The sequence below is a fragment of the Quercus lobata genome, chromosome 3 (assembly GCF_001633185.2).
Source record: "Quercus lobata isolate SW786 chromosome 3, ValleyOak3.0 Primary Assembly, whole genome shotgun sequence".
Classification (NCBI taxonomy): domain Eukaryota; kingdom Viridiplantae; phylum Streptophyta; class Magnoliopsida; order Fagales; family Fagaceae; genus Quercus; species Quercus lobata.
In genome coordinates, this window is record NC_044906.1 from 73,218,116 (window position 1) to 73,240,210 (window position 22,095).

A 22,095-nucleotide genomic window follows, 5' to 3' on the forward strand; every position below is an offset into this window, starting at 1 on the left:
CATATTTATATGTATTTTCGTGTATACAATGAAATTTTTAGCAGCTTTATCTAAGTGAAAATTTTTATTTTTTTTCTTCTTCAAAGATGATAATGCAGCCACGGAACTAATTGCTGGTACAAGTTCAAAGGTAATTAGATATTTTGATAGGTATGATGTTTTGCATATTATTAGTCTCTAGGTTTCATTCTTTGCTTAAATTTGATTAAAGGTGTCATGTATTTATCAGGTACTTCTCGGTGAGTTTAAGGCTGCAACTGCTTCCACCAATATTTTAGGAATCAGGGGAAGGAAAATGGCGATTGCCAATGTTATGAAGCCGGAAAAGAAAAATGAGCATGATGCAGTTGGAGGGACCTCAATGATTTCAAGTTCAAACCAAGTTGCTGGGAAATGTGGGGGTGAAGAGAACAATGGCTCAAATTTTGAATGTAAGAAAAGCTTTAGTCATTTTTCTGAAGGGGTTGATGAGGCAGGTGTTATAGCTTTCAATGCTGATTACCATGCCCCAAGGCACCACCCACCTAAGAATAACTAATGAAAAATCAGTTAGCAGAGAAAAAAAAAAGGACAAATGAAAAATTAGTAATTATTGTTAATGAATAAAGTATGTCATTTGGTATTTCTCTTCTCTATTGTTCTTTTATAAATTCGTCTAGTTAATTTTTAAGTACTTGTATGTATAAGTGTTGCGAATAGTTCTCACAGATGAATTTTGTGATGATAATATGGGGTGATTTGACTGATGCAAAATGATGCAGTTCTGTGTTTGATAATTATTTCAAGATTAAGTTCTATTTATCTCACTATTAGTTTCCTTGTGTACGAAGATATGAAACACTTGATCTATTAGACTATTAGTTTCCTTGTGAAACTTTGTTGCTGTTGCTTTAGCTAAGAAAGCCAGTTCTGTTGTGGGCTCGCAAGGTTTGGTTGGGAGACCTTCCTGCTGACATTGCTCCTCTTTTGTTTTGTGATGTTCACCGATTTCGTTTTTTGAATAAATTCCCAGGCGGTCTGGTATCTAAAAAAAATTACATAACTAAAAGTTTTGTTTCCTTGTTTCAAATTTCTTTATATATATGCGACATTTCTCAAAAAAAAAAAAATGTTTTGGTTTTCGGTTGATTCCTACTTGTAGTGGCGGATTTCGAATTTTCCTTTAATGGTTACAAGTTGAACTAGTAAAGTTTAAATTTACTTTGAAAATATTTTATGCCCCAAAATGAAGTATTATGAAATTACGATATCTAAGAAATTCATTATCCAAAATTAAATATTTAAACCTCGGAAGAATCAATTTTAATACCGTATATCAAATTCAAATTATTAATTGCAATTTAACTAAATAATAATGAGTGAAAAGCCTTGTACCATAATTGTTCATATTAATAATTATATCTCCCAAGTTTTGAGATTGTGACTACATGCAATAGTTGCACTTGCATGAGATACATTATCTTTACCATGTAGCGGATTAAAAAGGAATGATAGGAAAGTTTGTTTCTATATAAGAAGTATATATGTTTTAGATATAGTGAAATTTAAACCTCCTATACTTGCTGTAATGGTGTTCTCCAACGTAACAAAAGATAGACATGTTATTCGAATTTTATGTATCATTTATGAGCAATGCTACCACTCACAACTCGCCACATCGTGAGTTGTCTTGCAAGTAGTTAGTAGTACACAACTTGCCGCGTAGCGAGTTGTGGTCAAAGTTGTGTAAAATGGTATGGTCCTAGTATTGCTCATCATATATTGTGCAACATTTGCAATGTCGCTTGTCATATTATAAGGAACCCTATGATTTTAAAAAATGATTTTTTTTTCCTTTCAGTTTTCACTCCCAACCTGACGATCTAATTTAACATCCTTATTTAGCATGTATGCAAGGTCAGGTTGGAGGGATTTTCAACCAAATCCACTAATGTCAAGTTGAGAAATTTCTAATCCAACCAATGGTGAGTTGATTTAGTATGAGTTTGTTTCAGCTTTTTGAAACTATGCTTTTTGAAAAATTGACAGTTTTAAAAAGTACGGTATGAAATTAAGTTTTTTATTTAAAGTAGAGCGTTTGGTAAAAGTTGTCATTTTTTTTTTCTAAGCTGAGTGTTTAGCTAGCACTTATAAAAGCGGATGTTTAAGTTATAAATTACCAAAAAATGATATATATATATATATATATATTGATACAAAGTAGAAATTCTACTCTAACCTAATCTAAGTGTATATGTATGTGAAACTCCTTCTTAGAGACTTGAACTCTAGCCTTGTTCCCCACACCCCACAAGCACTTATACTTGTGGGGTGACCATTGCACCAAGAGTGTGTAGTGGTATGTGTGTCTCGAGGTAACATCTAGGTAAAATTGGAATTTCAAAATAAAAACAAGGGTAGTTTAGGGATAGTACTTAAAATGACCAAAGGTAACATTTATAAACCATATGGCGTTTTCGCATCGTAGCTCCAAGGGTCCAATACAAAAAATCAAGAAAAGAAATTTCTTTTTTGGGCCCAAAATGTAACATCCAAAAGTCTTACCAAACACCCCCAAAAAAAAAAAAAAATCACAGTTTGAAAAAGCAATTGTGACTTTTTGCCCCAAAAAGCTGAACCAAACGAGCACTTAGTGAACATGGTGGTGCATAACATCAATCTCGTGCATTGGTCTAGTGCTCCATCGAGATATGGTTGTCACTTGAGTCTGATGGTTAAATTTGATGCTCTAGCAAGATCAGCCTTCCATTCGGCGACTTGGCAGTGGTGTGTGTGTGTATTTAAATGAGTTTCTAGTGTGGCGTTTGTGTTTTTGGTTGTGCTCTTGTTTCCAGAGATAAAATTCATTATTTTTGAAAAGGATGAAATGACAACAAAAAAAAAAAAAAAAAAAAAAAAGATGTGTGTGTGTGTGTGTAAATGAGTTTCTAGTGCGGAGTTTGTGTTTTTGGTTGTGCTTTTGTTTGCTGAGAGAACATTCATTGTTTTTGGAAAGGATGGGATGAGAAAAAAAATGATAAATAATTGAGAGATAAAATAAAATAGAAATAAAATAATGATAGTGTATTGAGTTTGGTATAGTTGTATGTGAATAGTAGATTACCTAGCTATTTGGCTAAAAATGTACTGAGCTTGATATGAATGCTCTAAGACCTTATCTTGGGTTTATCGGCCCTTTATTCTTCATTTCTTGTATCATTTTATTAAATAAACTAGGGTTCAAATCCTTTCTCCCCAACTATTAAATTATAAATAAATTTATATAAATAAATAAATAAATAAAACCAACGAGATGAGATAATAATTTTTGGAATATTAATTAAAGAGTTAACTCATCTCATCTATTTATCTCTTTTTCTATTATTTAAATAATTTGATGGTTACACTTACAATAGAGGATGAGGGATTTGAAACATAAATGTCTCCATTAAAAGCATGCAGAAGATGTCAACCAATTGAGTTTTAAGGCTGTTAGCATCCATTTATCTTTTTGGGATAAATAATACAATAATTTATTTGAAAGAAGCATGACCTATAGAATAGAAAATTTTTAATTTTGGGATTATAAATTCATGTATAATTAACTATGCCACTAGATGTAATGTAAGGCACTCTAAGATTTTCAAAATCAAACTTTAGGGAATGATAGAAATTTAGATACATATGCAAGATGCATTAGACGTCTTCCTTTGCATTTTCTTCTTATTGACATTCATATAGTCCATGGAAGAATTATTGTCGTGAGAAGCAATAAATACTAAAAGCATTAGAAACTAGTGTGCTAAAAAAAATGCTTCTTAGCACAACAAAATGCTACTTTAATAGACTTTCATAATTCACCATATATCTCATTTCTTATTTTAAAACATCACTCATAAAAATAACCTAAAATAACCCTACCATTAAAAAAAAAAAAAAAAAAAAAAACCAACAAAACCAAGCTATCCATCACAAATTTTCCAACCAAAACCCAAATAAAACCAACCCTTTGGCAAAACCACAAACCCACCACAAAAATATTGAAAAATATACAAATTCCTCACAAACCCACCAACGATTATTCCCAAAATTATCACCATTCCACCATTAAATTCCACAAAATTGTCCTAAATCAAACCAAATCCATCAAGTTTTTCACTATGCAAACCCACCACCACAAACATATTGCAAATCACAAACCCACCACGAAAACTAAACCGAGCCCAAAATCAACCCTACCATCGCAACCTAATCGTAGCCACAACCCACAAAGATCGATGCAAGAGAGAGAGAGAGAGAGAGAGAGAGAGAGAGTTTAATTTATAAAAGAAAATGTTTAAGAGATGCTACAGTAACGAATACTAAAAGCATAACACTATAGCATACTTGTAAATTTGTTTAAAAATGGCACATTGAATGAAGCTTGTTTTTTGTTGTTTAGTGTGCCAAAAAAGCATTTTGAGTGTTTAAACACCCAATGCTAAGAGCATTCATATCCAGAGTTGTAAAACTCCGAATATGCTAAATTTTAGCATTAAACCATTAAATAGATGCATTATCCAGGAGACTAGTTGTAAAGAAATTTACAACTTAGCTACAGAACCATCCTAAATTTACAAAACACTGTAGCAATGTTCCAAACCTAAAATAATATATTTTTTTATTCCCTATCCTCCTAAAATATATGCCTTCTTTCTCTCTCTTTAGTTTATCATCTTCTCTCTCTCTCTCTCTCTCTCTCTCTCTCTCTCCAAAACTCACCAAGCCGCTCTCTCTTTCTCTCCCATGCCTCTACTGATCACTCTTTGTCTCCCCATGCCGCTCAACCTAGCACTCTAGCACATTGTCCCTCTACCCATTTTCTCTTCTCTTTATCACTTTATCTATAGACACTTCATTTTGTACCCGTTAATAAATTTTGGTCCCCAACTCTAATGATGAGCTTGAAATATGTCAATCAATGGTAATTAAAGAGTTCACAATAGTTTGGAAGTAATCACAACTCAAAAGTGCTCAAATTGCTTTGAAAACGATGTTGAAAAATGACATTTGCTTACTATTTTGACCATAACTTTTGATCCACAAATAATTTTTAAGTGAAGTTTATTTCATTGGAAAGTAAACATTCTGGGCTTCAATTTAAACACAAATTTGCCTAATTTAGATTTATATTGAGTGAGTTATGACCGTTTGAAGTCGGGTCATTCGAGCAGTAAAATTTAGGGTATCCGTACGCATGAATCAAGTGTGCATGCGCACACTCGAAAGATGCATATGCACACTCATTTTCTGGGTAGTGGAACTTCATTTTTAAGGGCCCAAAACATCATTTTTTGATGTGGGCCAGCCCCTAGACCCTTGGAAACGTCTAAAGAGCTCTAAAAAGTCTTGAAAACTCTAATTTTAACTTATAAATACTCACCTTATGTCTCCAATCAAAACCCTAGCTAGAGTGAGTTTATTTTTTTGTCTCCATCTTCTCTAAAACCCTAGTTCATCTTTTCTAAACTCACACACAGACTTGAATATGTTTTTTAATGATCGAAAAACCACTCTTTAGTTAGTTCTAAGCCAGAAACTTGTTCTTTGTAGGGGCCTTTTTTTGTGTATGGTGTGTTGGGTTGCCTCCTGTGGTGATGGGCTCGAATATTTCTGAGTAAGGGAGTTGGGGCCGGCCCAATTGTAACTCAACTTGGGCCAATTTATGCACAAACTTATGCCTTGTCTGGCAGGAGTAAACTTACAGCAAGCAGAACTGTTTCAGACGAGTTACGGCAGACAGATATAATAACAATAACAAAAAACAGAGTATTTTGATAATTTAAACAAATGGCTATGTAATCCCTACTTATAAAGCATAAAGCATGATTATAGTTGTGATAATGTCATTCTCAGAGAAAGTAAAGGAGAAAAGAAAATAATACGAACTAATCAAATAGACATAAATCAAGTTTTAACCTTAGTCTGCTAAAGCAAAACCAAAGAGGGGAGAACGCCTCTTCTCAATGCAAATAATCTCCTAGGAAAAGATTCTGCCGTGGGGATTAATGGCTTTGAGGGAGTCGGACCTGAATGGTTATTGCCCACAAATAATCTTTGTTACGTTTTGGAAGAGAGCAGAATTTGAAGGGGGAGAGACGGAAACCGATCTACTGGTACATGCCCATTGAACTATCTCTCTCTTTTTCCCTTAGTTTCCTCTCTTTTCTTCTATGTTTGTCTTTCTTATCTTTTTCTCTTTCTTTACTCTATTTTTCTTTCTACTTCATAAATGCTTTGTTTTTCCGTCCCTTTTTCAGGGCATCGCAAGGGCCTTTTTATAGTGCCTGCCGTGACCAAGGTTTTACCATTTTGCCCCTAAACCGCTTTTGTCTGGTTTGGGCGTACTTGCCAACCACCAGGTCTGTACGACATTCACCCTTGCCAGACAGAGGTAGGTTTGTTTCGTTCCTCTGTATACCGTAACACTTCTTCCTGCCACGGTATAAATGCTTTCTCTCTCTACTCTCAAGGCATGCACCCAACGGTTTCCCCTCAAACTTGCATCTTTTGGGTGGTCTATCATCCCAGCACAACGTACCTCCCAAAAGGGCTTGGGTAGGAGCCATAAAATAGATCTTTTCCCCCCTCCCCACCACCAAACCATACCCCCCTTGCCTCTAACCTCTGGCCCATGGCCCCACCATGTCCTATATTGGCTGGGTACAAGCTGGTGGTGCCTGGGCCTTGCGCGTGCTTCCCTCCCAGATATGTCCAAGAGTCTGCTTGCTGCTCATGCGTCTACTATGATCTAGAGACTCTCCGTCTGTGTTTTCTGACCTTTCATGTGGGCTTTTCTTTAATTTCCTGCTCCATTCAGGAGCTGGGCTTTGTATGATGATGGGCCTTACGTTTCTTTGACCCATTTTTTATTTTCTTTATTTCCTACAACGTTGAACTATTATTCCTGCCGTAATAACTTAATCCTGCTGTACCTTTTTTTTGGGCCAGCCGTTTATCCCTTTTCTCAGTGGCCTGTCATGGGCACTGTTTTGCTTTTACTCATGGGCTCCTATGTCCCTTTGGGCTTTCCTTTGGGCATCCATGGCCCAATTGCTTTCTTTGGGCTTCCTCGACCCGTTTGCTAATTCCACACTCCCATGGGCTTTTTACTAACTTCATTGGGTTTCCTCGGCCCAATAACCTTATTCTCATCTTTGGGGTTCATGGGCCTGCCATAAACCCCTTACTCTCTTAGTTTGCATTGCCTTGGGCTTGCAGCGGCCCTTTCTCACTTTTCTACCTCATACACTGCCCATGAGATGCTATTTCTTTCTTTCTAGGCTTCTTTGAGCCCACTTGCCTCTTCAAGACCCATTTATTTATTTGTTGGGCCTGTGATCCATTATTCCTGCCGCTTGGGCCTAATGGGTTTTTGCTATCTATTTTGTCAGTTCTTTGTTGCCCTCATTATTGGGCCTTCTTCCTGCCCGGGCTTCCACAAATGGCCCTCAACATTCTTAAATTAGTTTTACAAAACCTTTTGTTCTTGAGTTGTGATTACTAACAATTATTGTGTTCTTCAATTATATTTTCCTTTCAATCTAATCTTTGTGTTGTAGGTACTGAGGGATCGGTTAAACAAACTCTAAACTCATAATCTTAAGCAAAATGAGTGGTCTTTCCATGAACTCCTTCTTTGTTTAATAGGATTCACATGAGTTTATTAATATAGTCTTTTCTAATTGTTATATTTGATTTGTTTATTGTTTTTAATTCTTTTTATATGTGTTAATTTGATTTTAGGTTGTTTATAATCTGTTTTGGTTGTTCTTGTTTTATTTTTTTGGTTTTATGTAAAGTTTAACATAATTATTTATTTTATGTTAGTTTGGTATGCTTACTTGATTTTGTTTCATGTTTATTTGTTTATATTGATATTTATATTATTTGCTTTATGTTAGTTAAGCATTTAGGGTTTCTAACATGTTTATTTGATCTCACATGTTATATCTTTGTTTGTTACAACTTGCAAAATGTAATTTTTAAGGATTTGTACTAAAGGATGCGTACGCATCATTGAGTAGGCATGTGCATGGTTTTGACCATGCGTACGCACCTCGAACCCAGATTTAACAAAAATCTTGTTTTTATTATTTTAATCATTTTTCACATATTATTTGATATTGTTTTACTCTATTTTAGGTTAATTAATTATGTTTAATTATTTTCCATGTTTATTTTGGTATTTTTGCCGTTTAGTTTACTTTATTTTCCTTGTGTGTTTTATTTAATTGTTATCTATTCATTTTTAAAATAATGTTTGATTTGTGTTTTATTTGTTTCCTTTTATTTTGTTATATGGTATTTAACACGTTGTGTGTGTTATTTTAATTAAGTGCATAATGTATGTTTAGGGTTAAAGATTACGGCTCTTTTAATAGTTTCTTTATTCAAATATGACCTAGCAACACATAATGAAGGCCGGCACACAAGCCAAGTGGTCTTGGGTGCCTAACACCTTCCCAAGCCGTACCCAAACTCTAGATCCATAATCTGATATGCAGACCTATGTATGTAAGTGAGTGGCCCAAAACACCCAATATGGTTCCTAAACCTAATCTAGGTGGCGATTCCATTTTTCACCCTCCACTCGGTCCATGCCAAGGCTGAGGCGTACTTCCTTGCGCCCACACTATCACTCCCTCTTTAGACAGAAGATTCAAGGGTTTTTAAGTTTGGGTTAAGGTTTCATTTGGGTCATCTCAAATTTAAGCTCCGTCAATGTTGGGGGTTTTGTTTAGGTCCTCTCAGTAATGCGATAGTCTCTCACCGTTTAGGTCATCAATCGTTTGGGTCAACAGGGTTAAGTATCTTAGCTTCATCACGGTAGATTGTTGCTTTTTGTCACAAGATTGGACACTTCAGGTGCTCACCAATCGTTTGATTTAGAAAGTTTGCTCACAGATTCAACTTCAATTACCAGTAAGTATCGCTATCCATATCTTTCATTTGATTGATACTATATTTGGGATTGTGGGTCCATTAGACTAATTGTAGTAGTGTTGGTTTTCATGAAGGGGGTGTGTAGTAGTGGGGTTAATTTTGTTCCTATTTGTATGGGATAGGTAGAATTAATTAATGTTTAGCCAAAATTTTTGTTTTATTGAAATTCGTTGTAATTGCATAGATTTGTTTAGGATGCATCCAAATGTTTAGTTTTAAACCCTTACAAAATTCCTTTAATTGAACTAAAACCCGTAGCTAAGCCAAAATTGAATCCTACTAAACCAAGTTACAAAATAATCGTGACCTAATTGGCCAAGAATATGTGGGACCTACTTTTGTAATGATTAACAAACTAAGTTTCTGTTTATATCTAAATTTACCTATTGAGAGAGAGACCCTTTAGTCTTGAACCTTAATTGTCACACTTTGTCTAGTTCTAGTTCTTAGTAGCCTACCAGAACATTAACATTGCTTTCACACACTCCTTCCCATTGTCAATTCTTAAAGTTTTCATGCTATAATTTGAATACCAAATCAGAGGAATGACACACTGCAGTACCATTTTTTTACCCCACGAGTTCGGCTTAAAACATTGGAAAGCTTAATGCAACTTAGTAAATGGGAAGTCAATTATAGCTTGTGATGTTGACGTAGCTCTTTTTAAGAATGCTATCTTAAACATGGCCCTTTGTTGTTTATGAATGATTCTTGAATCTAGTTTTGTTAAAACGCCATGCACCATTGTTAAAACTCCATTCTCTATGTATTTCTTCCAAGTTCCAATTGTATTGTGATCTCTTTGCTCTTGGTTGTCTTATTTACATTTATGAATTTAATTATGGGAGAAATTTTAAATGCTTTCTTAAGTTAGTTGTCTTATTTTATCATTTTATATTCTTTGTGATTTGGGTGCCTTGTAGGAGTGTCTTTAAGTAGGTTCTGTTATTATTTACATTACCTATTTAAAAGGGATGGATTCATAAGAGGACATATAACTATATGCTAATATCTTACAAGCAGATTCCAATTTCGTGGTACCATTTTTAAGTGCGTCTTAAAATACTTCAATGCCCATACAAGATTCTTTGTCAGAAGTTGAAATAGTCACCCTTAAGACAACATAATAGGGTGGCAACTTAAGTGTAGATGAAGACAACCTTCTTGTCTTTACATAGCTTAACATTAGCATGGATGCCATGCATGGTAATGAGTAAAAGCAAGAGACATTTTGTGAGAAAGTTTGGCAATACTTTTGCAAGAACAATACCTTTGGAACCACACATTCTTCTTCCCCTCTATCAAGTCGATGGGGAACAATTAATAGGGAGACAAGTAAATTTGCTGGGTTCATAACTAAAGTTGAAGCTCAAAATCAAAATGGTGCGATTGACCAAAAGAAGGAATAAATTAATGCAATGGTGTCACAATATTAATTTACCAATAGTTTGAAGATACTAATTATGTTCTATTTATAAAAAAATAAAAAATAAAAAAAAATAGTTGGATGAAGTGAAGGCTCTATATAAAGCATCATCGAAAATGCAGTTTTCCTATTTGAACATTGTTGGCTTGTGTTGAAGAACCAACCAAAGGGGAGTATGCCTAAGAAAAGATTAAAAGGGTTACCTCATACTCTGAGTTCAATAGATCTAGTTGGTAGTAATGATGATGACATAATGGTGCTCGAGAGACCAATTGGTAGAAAAGCTGAAAAAGCTAATCGAAAGAGAAAAGATGGTGAGAAAGATTTTGGGGAATACTTGGCAAAGAAATTGCAATATATTCATGAATCACTTGAACAAGAAAAAGAGGCTTTTCATATCAAAGAGGAAAGGGTTCAAGTGGATGAGCAATGATTTGATATTGAATAGGAAAGGTTTCGTCTTGAAATTATTAAAGATGATGAAAGAATAAAGATGAGGGATACAAGTGGCATGTTTTTAAATAAATAAATAAAAATACATTTTTTTTTAATCTCCAAGATCAAATCCTTGCAAGACGAAAATTAGAGTAAATAGCTGGGTTTGGCATATGAAGATGATGTCTTATTCATACCTTATTTTGGTAGTAACTTATTTTAGGCTTGGGGTTCGGCATATGTATATGATATCTTGTTCTGACCTTATTTTGGTAGTGGCTTATTCTAAACTTAGGTTTGACACATGTAGATGATATATTGTTCCAACTTTATTTTGGTAGTAGGTTGTGGCAATGATTTATTATTTTGTTATCATATTCCACTTATGTAATCACAACATTTTAGTTTATATAAAATACTTATGTATTTTCTATGTTTGATATCATATCTTCGACATTTATGTCTTGTTTTGAACTTATTTTGCTTATGTTCCTTTTATCTATGGTGATAATTTCTTAACAATGTTGTCTTCAAGGTTTTATCATATTTTATACAGTAATTTGTTTCTACCTTGGTAGTTTAAAACAATTAGAGCAAAAATTAGTTTCCATTGTAACTCTTCACAGATAGTTTATGTTTTGCATAAATAGATTTTGACAGATTGATAGTTTATGTTTTGTGTAAATGAATTTTGAAAGGTTGATAGTTTCTGTTTTGCGTAAATGGATTTTGATAGGTTGAGAGGTTGATAGTTTAAATCAATTGGAGCAAAAATGAGTTTCCAATTGTCACTTTTCATAGATAGTTTATGTTTTGCATAAATGAATTTTGATAGGTTGATTGTTTATATTATATTTAGGTTAACAGTTTTTGTTTTGCATAAATGGATTTTGACTAGTTGATAATTTAATTCAATTGGAGCAAAAATGAGTTTCCATTGTCACTCTTCAAAAATAGTTCATGTTTTGTGTAAATGAATTTTGATAGGTTGATATTTTATATTTCGCATAAATGGATTTTGATAAGTTGATAGTTTAATTTAGTTGAAGCAAAAATGAATTTCCATCGTCACTCTTCAAAGAACCTATTTGATTGAAAAAGGGAAAAATTTTCAAATAAAAAATGATTATCATGAAAAAACAAATTTCCAAAAATATGATCATTCAAAAAATATATATATGTTAAGGAAAGTCAAGTTTAAAAAAATGACCGTTACAATAAGATGATTATTTAAAATTATGACCATTGGAAAAAAAAAAATTAAAGAAAGATTAAAAAAATAATATTTAAATAAAGTGGTAAAAGAATAGAGTTTGGGATGTTGAGTGTGTTGTAAAAGCATTCACGTCAAAGATTTTAAAAATTTTAGCTTTTAACAACTCAAAGAGTTACTTTATCTATTATACCACCTCACTTTAAAATACATCTAACATCAAAACTTCTATCTTTTATACTACTTCATTTAAATAATATAAACTATTCATTAAAATAATAAAAAACAACTACAGAACAACCTATAGCAACCACCTTCTCCACCACCACCACATCTACCACAACCATCACTGTAGCAACCACAACCCACCGTATGTAAAAAAAAAAAAAAAAATCCCACAACCCATCACCACCACAAGCATAGACACCACCGTGGCAACCATAATCCACTGTAGGAAGAAAAGAAAAATAAAAACCCAAAGCATAACCATAAACATCCATCAAAATCACAACCAACCACCACATAAACTACTAACCACTACAAAAACAAAATCTCAGCCACCTTCCTCTTCCACCAAATCTCAACCACACACTCACCGATACCATTTCTATCCTCCAACGAATCACAACCAAGCACTCACCGATGGCCAATCTAACCCACTATAGGAAGAAAAGAAAAGAAAACAAAGCAAAACCACAACCATCTACCAAAAACAACCATCCACCAAAACAAAATTATAACCCAGCAATCCAACCCACTGATCTCATCACCGTGCCTCACGACCAATCTCACCACCATGCCTCTAAATTAGACCCACAAACCACCACCACCATGACCCATTTCCGAAACCCACTAAAACAAATCAGAAGCCACAGGGAGATCGAGTTCAGAGAGAGAGTTTTCAGTTCGGTCAGGGAGAGAAGAGCTTGGGTTTTTGGGTTTGGTCTGAGGAAGAAGAGAAAAGCTTTGGTTTTTGGGTTCGGTCAAAGGGAGAAGGGAAGAACTTCAGTTTTTGGCAGCATGGGTTGAATGAAGGTAGGCAACATGAGGCATGGGTGAAAGGAACGGAGCATCGTGGCTTGGATTGAGAGAGAACCAACAAAATATATATATATATATATAGAGAGAGAGTGAGAGAGAGAGAGTGAGAGAGAGAGAGAGAGAAAGAGAGAGAGAGGAGAAGCGTCCGATGAGGCGTGGGAGAAGGGAGAACCAGAAAAGAAGAGGGAAGAGAGGCAGCGTGTGATGAAAATAAGGGAAAGAGCACGCGTGTGGGATTAAACAAATAATATTTTTTTTAACACCTTGCTATAGTGAGTTGTTAGAGATGGCAGTTCACTGTAGCTAGGCCTAAAAAATTATGGCATTTAACATGTTTGATGTAGTGTGTTTTTTATGTGTTGATTATTATTAATAGCAATTTTAGCATTATAGTATTCTTGATGTGAATACTCTAAAGTGGTACAATATAATAGAAAAAGTAGCTTTTGAGATTGTGAAATAAGATATGTTTTAGAAGTCTAGATGCTAAAAGGCTCTAATGCTCTTACACCTTCAAAAGTCGTGGGCCGACAAATGGTGGACCCATTAGTATGTCTTATTCACTTTTAAATATTAAAGTCTGTTAGGATATATGTGAAACTTGTTAGAACATATGTTATTGTAAATTGGCTAATTTTTTAACAAAACGCAATTTACTTGTAATTGGGTAGATCTAAGATGGGTTTAGTATTTCAAGGAACAAGAGTTTAAGTCTAGTATTGAAGCCATACAAATCTGTTCAAGAAACAAGTAAAAAAGTATTGTTTATTAAATCTCGACAAATAACTTGACAAATAATATCTATCGAGGTTTAATGCTGATACTCGACTGCTGCTCAACAGAAACAATATCTATCGAGAATTACGAAATTTAGATTTCCAGATTTGTTTTCATGCATATCCAAGTGTATCTGTGTAGGGTTCCTTTTCTCACAACCCTAGACATATATAAGGATTATTTTGAGAGCCGTCAAAGGTGATGCAAAGTTTGTTGCAATTGTTGTTGCACGCATATTGTGACCGGAGACAAATTTGCCCTAGTTTGTCATATTCTTTGTAGAAGCTACTGCGTTTTTGTGCCAAGGGTTTTGTAACCAAGGAGTTTCTTGATTTTCATTATTTGAATAAACTGAAGAACTTTACAGCCAACATCTTTCTCAAGTTAGTGTGTTAGTCACGTACTTGGATCTGTGCATCGATTAGTTAGTCACGTACTTGGAGTCGTGCATTGAAAGGAGAGATTGTCACTACATTGCAAGTCTATTGGGTATTGGGGTAAGGGTTTAATTGTAGGTTGGTATTAGGTATTAGGATTCCTTTTACTTGTAACCGCTTGTTTTGATAATAGTAAATTTTCGGGAGTGGTGATCTTAAATTCACTCGGTGGGGTTTTGCCTCGGTAATTTTTTCCATTCATAAACGAATCACCCGTGTCAAATTTAATTTCCATTGCATTTAGTTATTTGGTGATTTGTTTATGCTATCATACTCATTGCATGTAATTGAATCTAATTAATTTCACTTGGCTAAATTAATTAATTAAGTTACCAAAGGGTTCAATACATTCTTGGTCTATCAAAATCCTTCATGTGCTCTAGGTAAAAGAGAGCATGAGACATTTTATTTTTTCCAAGAGAAAACCACAAATTTTTACTTAAAATTAAGACATAGTCTTCAACCCAATTTGGGGAATACAACACGAGGTGTCGCTTGATGGTAGGAGTCCTTGTCCCAGCACCTAAAGATGAGCGATTCGAGCAATAGCACCAGTAAGGCCCATGTGGTACATGTGATATTACTCATTACTGTCACGTGGTGTGAGGTTCATGAGCTCACACTGGAGACCTCCTTTTTCATTCAAAAAAAAAAAAAAAAAAACCAAATTTGGGAATTACAACTCAGCAAAGCTTCTTTTGCCAGAACATGAGCTACATGTTGCAACCTACAACAAGATTAACAAAACTAAAATAGACATCTCTTGCAACTATGGCTGCTTTGTTTATATCTTTAACCAAGTCCACACTAGGAGCAAAGACAGGTTTCTGTGCTTCGTAGAAAAAAAGAAGAGCACATTCCCCTTACACTATCACTCTGCAACCACAAAGAATGAAGCACCATCTTACCCAATTTTAGACAACTCTGTATTTCAAAAAGTGATTCAAACATTCAAATGAAAGGTATCTCATGAGACGGTTTTGTGATACCTCTCCTACAATATATAAGATTCACGTATCTGAGACGCATGATATATTGTAAGAGAGATATCTCACGCATACCTCAAAAAATAATTTTTATGAGCCCATGAATGACCTTACATAGAGCCACACCACATTTGCGTTGAAGGTTATGTTCAGATACAAAAATGAAGATAGTGTGCGGCACTGCTGCAAAAACAAATTATAAGCCTTAAAAATTCTCTCTTTCTATGATTTTTAATAATAAAAGACTGAAGAGAACTTATCAAAAAAAAGACTGAAGAGAATATTGAACTCTTTTACAAGAAAGAATACAGTTTTGGCACCCTGCCTAACCTATAAAAAGGCTATTACTTGAGAATAGATTCAGTGATACTTGCCATGAATCGTGGCACAAAGGGTGTAGTCCTAGATTTTTGCCTAATCTCACTCACGCACGGTGGGAGCTGAGCTGAGTTGACCCAAGTCTTTGACAAGTGCATCCAAATCCGTTGAAGAGCTACCACAACCACTGACCGCTTCAAAAGCCTTGTCCCTCAACTCCTTTGCCCTCACTTTCGTGGCACTATCCCCAAGCATTGACTCATCAAAGACCCTTGCCAAGTGGTCCGGGTCAGGCACAGAGTTGGTCCCCTCACACACCCAAACGGCCACGCCCATGTCCTCCACCAATAGCTTTGCATTCACAAATTGGTCCGCCTCCATTGGCCAACCCAATATCATTACCCCTCCCACTATCGCTTCCAACACCGAGTTCCACCCACAGTGACTCAGAAACCCACCCACTGCTTTGTGACTCAGTATCATCGATTGTGGGGCCCATCCCTTTAATATCACACCCCTCCCAGTCCCTGTCACTCGCTCCTCAAACCCATCCGGGATAAACCCGACCTCCGCACCCGTTTTCACCACCCATATAAATCGGGTCTTACTCTTTTCTAGCCCGGAAGCCAAACCCTCCACCTGTTGTTTATTCAACAGCTTCTGACTCCCGAAACACACATACAGAACGGATCCTTCGGGGCACCCGTCAAGCCACGTTTTGACGTGGTCATCATTGCCCGAATGAGAATCCGGGTTGCCCCGACCAACACCGTTGGAAGTGATGCCCACCAAGCTTAACGGGCCAACCCCGTAGACCCGAGAGTTCTTTCTCAGGTAATCCAAGTAATGACCTTCCAATTCATGAAAGCTGTTAAAAACGCAACCCCAGCTGGCGGTATTAGCGAGCATACCATCTTTGATGAAGTGGGTCTCGGGGTTGGATTCGTTATAGAAGCGCCACACGGAGGGAAGATGGTCCTGCTTAAAGGTGGGCGATCCGGGGAGATCAGGAAAATCAAGGGTGGGTAGAGAACGAAGAGCTTGTGCGTTAGTGGCAGGCCACAAGTTGTAAAGTACGGAGGCCAAAAACGCACCGGAGGAGAAGAAAACGATTCTGGGAATGTTGAGTTGGTTGGCGAGGCGGAGAGTCCAGCCTAAGAAGAAGTCGGAGATGATGGCGATTGGTGGAGAAGGGTGGGAAGTGAACCAGTGGAGAAGAGGGTCGTAGAGGTTGGTGAGGGCAGCCATGATGGGGAGGTTTCCGGCGTTGCCAACGTCTCTGACGTTCTCGACGCCATGGGGGAGTTGAGGGTGGGGAGGGAAAGGAAGGAGTAAGGTTTGGATGGAAGGGTTGGAAGAGAGGAGAGGAGAGAGAGTGGGGAGGTTTTTAGGGGTGAGTAAGATGGTGATGGTTAAGCCACGGAGGGAGAGTTGATGAGTGAGATCGAGGAGTGGGAGCATGTGGCCTTGGGCAGGGTAGGGGAACACCAGGATGTGTGACTGCGAAGAAGACATGATCCTGATTATAGATAGATAGACCTTTGAGAAAAGAGAGCAGCGAGAGAGAGAATGGTTTTTGGCGTGGAAAGTCCGCTTAGCTGGACACACAATGAATAATACAGTACAATACAAATAAAGAAACGAGTAGTACTAGGAGTTAAGAGTAAGACTATGATAGACACACAAAAAAAAAAAAAGAGTAAGACTATGATAAAAAATTCATTAATTATTAGTGTAACAACTAACAACCAGACAAGATTCACTTTTTTCGTGCGTGCATGCGTGCGTCATGTGTAATAACTTTGGTTCATCAAAAAAAAAAAAAAAATATTTGCAATAACTTTTGTATGATGTAATAACTTCCGTCATAAATTTACGTGTAATAACCATTTGAATATTTTTTTTTTTGAGAGTCAGCCATTTGAATATTTGGTTGCGTTATGTGTAATAACTTCTATTATATGGATTAGTTATTATAGGTGAATAATTATTATTTAAATTAAAGAATAATTATTATTTTTAAATGGTTTTAATAATTATTTTTTAATACATATAAATTGGTTTTAAAATTAATATATTTTTATAAATATAAATTATTTTTTTATACATCATATTTTATAAATTTTTCATATTTGACAACCAAATTTATGAATATTAATATTTAATAACTATTTCATCACAATATCTTTTATTTATGGTAATAAAAATTACTATTTCTAATGTAATTTTCATTTAGTATATCAAACTTGCTCAGTATAAAACGAGCTTTTGTATAAAGCTTTAGCACACACTTTATCACAAATTACTTAGAAGGCAACGGGTAATTGGATTATATCACTTATATATATGAGTCTATCACTTAAAACACTCCAATCACAAATTGACATCTAAATTATTAGTGGCAAAATATGTATCTCTAGACTTTTTGTAGTATAACATGACAAACATCTGTATATTTAAATGAATAAAATTCACCTAACAAAGTCTCAAACACAGCTAAGGCCATAAATAAACTAAATTGTTCGTCTATGGGATTTTACTTAGTTTAACTGGTAAATAATTTTATCGTCAAGCTAAAGATGTTGTTTAAACTCGATTTGTCTATACCAAAAACCAATCGGTATCTTAACTTGATAATAAAGAGTAACCATAAAGATGTGTCTATAAACAATTTTGTGAGTATGGAGTCCAATTTAAGTATCTATAATATTATATGTTGAAATCTTTAAAAATGTACTTATATAAACTTAATATTGAATTTTGTATGTTAGAAATAAGTTTCATAAGATAGTAAAATATTATTTATAATTTATTGATAATATAAATATTCCATTTTGTAGTAAAAAATTATATATTTTTTAACCATACAAGTTTAGTAAATCAAACTTTTATGAATTCACAAATAAAAGTTATTTTATCTAATTAACTCACATAATATAATTTCTATTATAATTGAGTTACTAATTATTAGCAAATATTTGTAAAAGGGTAAAATATTTTAGTCAAAGTGTTTGTTGTATATAAAAAAAGAATAAGTTAATCAAGTAACCCATAATCAATAAGATTGAAGTAATTCATGAATAAGATTGAGTTTGTTTGATAAAAAAAAAAAATTATTAAACTTAAACATGTAACCTAGTTTGGGGATTAACTTAAACTCAAGTCATGTTAAAATTAAAATTAAATAACTAAAGATATTTTGAGTACCACAAGATAAAACCATACGAAAAAGAGTACAATATTATTGTGAAATATATATATATATATATATATATATATTTTAGAGAGTTTCAACCTATGTTGTTCGCTTTCAATGATAGCTCTTTATCATCAGACCAAGACATCAATCAGTTTTTGGTGTAGGTGGGGATTGAACCCTGTTCGGGGGCCTTTTTTTATTGTCCAGCCACATGTGGTCCGTTGGAGGGATGACCTTACTAGGCTTCAGGTTCTTTTTGGGGAGTTGCCTCTAAAACTCAACATTGGACCGCGTGGTCCAATGGCTATCGGCATATTTTTAAGCCTACAAAACTATTAAAGCCAAAGTCTAAGAATCACGATAATGGTCGAATAAATATATAATATGTGTTTGATATGATAGCTTTGATCAGTAGTTGTAATAACAGTTTAAATAAAGTAGTATATATTTAAAGGTAAAGTAATCATGTACTCAATGATGTAAATTTAAAGATATAGAAGCAAAGTCACTTATCTTTGTATGGTTTATAGCTCCAACTGTACAGCTTCTATGAGTTGATAATATCCCAGCAGAATGATTCCAACGGTAGAAGGGCAATTTGCCATGATAACTTCAAGATTGAAGGAGAAAAATGGGTGCAACTGGAGGGACAGAGAGTATGCCCAACTATGTGTAGGGGCTGGTTAATCTTGCTCCTCTTATCATGCACTTAAATGAGTTTCCCCTTTGACAATGTTCTTTTAGTCGTTGTGAAGTTATGAATAGTGTTGCCTTCCGTGAGAAGGGTTTTTGTATGAAGTATTTATTTCTTCCATGAGAAGGGCTTTTGTAAAAAGTAGTTGTGCCTTCTAAAAGAAGGGCTTTAATATGAGATCTTGGTGCCTTCTAGGAGAAAGGTTTTTAGTATGAGTGTTTAATATCTCTTGAGAAGTGGGGAGATAGTAGAAGATGTAAATGTTTTGTGAGATGTAGTATTTGTAATATGTATGATATATGGAAGTATGAGAGATATGGTGGTTAAAGATAATAAAAATATGAGATTATAACTGTTGGAGAAGTTGTAGAGATTGCTTTCCAAGAGGAGATATTTTGTAAGAGAAAAGGTATTTGGAGATAGGAGCAGTAAGATAAGTGTAGAAGAGTATTGAGATGTGTTTATAGGCAGCAAAACAATAGAATTTCAGAGAGAGAGTATTAGAGTGGAGTTTAGAAGAGTTGTGGTGTGTTATATGTAATGGTGTAGTAAGTGTGTATGATATTGTGTAAGAGAAGTGGAGAAAGAGATCTTTAGAGATATGGGCAGCAAGATATATGTGTCTTTAGAATATGGAAAGTGAGATAATGAGTATAAGAGAGTAATAGTGTTGTAGTGTGTTTAGCAAAGCTGCTGGGATTTTTTGCTGGAGGATGTATGAGGGCTTATAAAGGACATTTATGAGTTAAGGGCTGGAGAGTTTAGTTTCTAATTTTGGGAATTAAAAACCCAAAAGCTCAGTACTTTATTGAGAGCTTAAGAAGATCATTAGAGGGAGAGAAAATAGAGAAGTTTTATGAGAGAATTGTTCTTCTCCATTGGTGTCCCCCCCTTTGAGGTGTTGATGAAGGGTTCCCTTTAGAGCTAAGTTTAAGGAGGTATTTTAGTAAAGAATATCAGTCAAAATCTATCCCAACTAGTAATGAATCTTCAAAAAATCCATCTTAAGATTTGGCCAAAAATGGTCTGTTTAGGTTTAAGGTGTTCTTGCTATTTTAGGTAAGAGCTGCTGGGGAAAGAGCAATAGAAAAGGAAGGTATTTTGGCAAAAAAAAGATAGTTTCTCTAGTTGGTTTTGGTTTTAGCCAAATGTGGAAAAATCAGTAATGCTCAGGTTGCTAGGTCAGCTGTCACAGCTGTTCTAAAAAGTTGTGACAGCTATTCTGAAAAATCTGTCCCAGCTGCTAGGGAAAAGCTATGATAGTTATCCTGAGACAACTGTCACAGCTGTCATAAGACAGCTGTTTGCTTTGGGCAGAAGCAAATGAGGCCAGTTGGGTGATTTCAAACTGCTAGAGATGTCATTTCAAAGATTTGGCTGAAAAATGGTACGATCTCTTTCAAGGATATCTTGCTATTTTGGGTATAGCAACTGGTTGCTGGGATTTCAGCATTAAATGGCTGATGATATCACTTCCAGCCAAGTGTCAAGTGCTAAATACATTGCTGGGGTTCAGCTAGAAATGTTTCCTTTTTTGGGTGTTTGTGTTTTTGATCCAAGGTTCCATTACAACATGTTTCTAGTAGGTAATAGAAGGATTGGTTGAAAGCTTTTAGAGATTTAGTCAAGGTCTCATTAGGTTGTGACTTAATCTTGGTGAGCAAGAAGAGTATTTAATGCTTTGTTTTGGCAATTGGCAGAGAAATATAAGGTTAGATTGTGGCAGACAATAGCTGGGTATCAGAGATATCATGAATATTTTGTATATAGTTGGAGATAGCCAATCAGATTAGGCCATGTGTTTGAGTTGGATTTTAACTGAAAGTAGTAATAAGATTTATGTAGAATAATATAATGAAGTTTCTAAATTTATATAGCAACAACTGAGGATTGAATGAACAGTTATTTTCTCAGCAGTTAGATGGCTGGAGATATTGAGTATTTGTCACATGATGAATATTAAGTTTTAGGAAAAGAGTATTGGGGAATTTTATCATCTAAAATGCTATGTGATAAGAAATGCTTACCATATGTTACCCGCTACACACGAACTCGTCAGAGTTCAGGGAGTTAGAGAAGACACGCCAAGTAACATGTCTTTTTTATCAACTTTAAACCGCTGAAGCTTTACTAAACATACCTCTTGGCCCTCCAAACCACAATTCCCAAAATTTTCCCAAAAAGACTAATGAGCTTGGATCATAAGCCGAAGATGAGATGACGTACCTTGGGTTTTGTTGTCATTTTGTGTAAATATGGGCTCTTGTTGAAGAAGCCGTTTGCCATGAGTGTAAGAGAGGTAATATGGGCCGTAAGCTTTGATTCATTGCTTAAGCCCGATCCATATGTTGATATTGATGATATCATGAGTTATGATCCCAATTGATGAAAAGGAAATTGGACCATGAATCCGCCTCTTGAAATAAGGATCTCGCGGGCCATGTGAGCTCAATCTATATAGTTGAATGAGATATGAGCTTATTTTAGGTTTTAAATAGATTTACCCAAAAAATCAATAATATGTTAATGTGGCATGGGTTGCCAATGAAGTAATGCCATGTGGGTCGAAAAAATGGTTCTCAACAAACTCCAGATCTCTTATTCG

General features: G+C 35.0%; 1 protein-coding gene across 3 annotated transcripts; it reads right to left on the reverse strand.

Moving 5' to 3' along the window:
• Window positions 1–14,950: 14,950 nt before the first annotated feature.
• Window positions 14,951–17,223, reverse strand: LOC115979032 (UDP-glycosyltransferase 89A2-like). Of its 3 annotated transcripts, XR_004088923.1 has the most exons (3): window positions 15,654–17,223; window positions 15,355–15,462; window positions 14,951–15,169 (listed from the first exon to the last, which is right to left on the reverse strand). XR_004088923.1 is itself a non-coding variant. In XM_031100980.1 (2 exons), the coding sequence occupies exon 1, from the start codon at window positions 17,110–17,112 to the stop codon at window positions 15,700–15,702; it is 1,413 nt and encodes a 470-aa protein (XP_030956840.1). In that variant the 5' UTR covers window positions 17,113–17,223; the 3' UTR covers window positions 15,219–15,459; window positions 15,654–15,699. The 3 variants fall into 3 exon arrangements, 2 of the variants coding, with proteins under 2 accessions (XP_030956840.1, XP_030956839.1); XM_031100980.1 differs by lacking the exon at window positions 14,951–15,169 and having other exon boundaries at window positions 15,219–15,459; XM_031100979.1 differs by lacking the exon at window positions 14,951–15,169 and having other exon boundaries at window positions 15,219–15,462.
• Window positions 17,224–22,095: the final 4,872 nt, after the last annotated feature.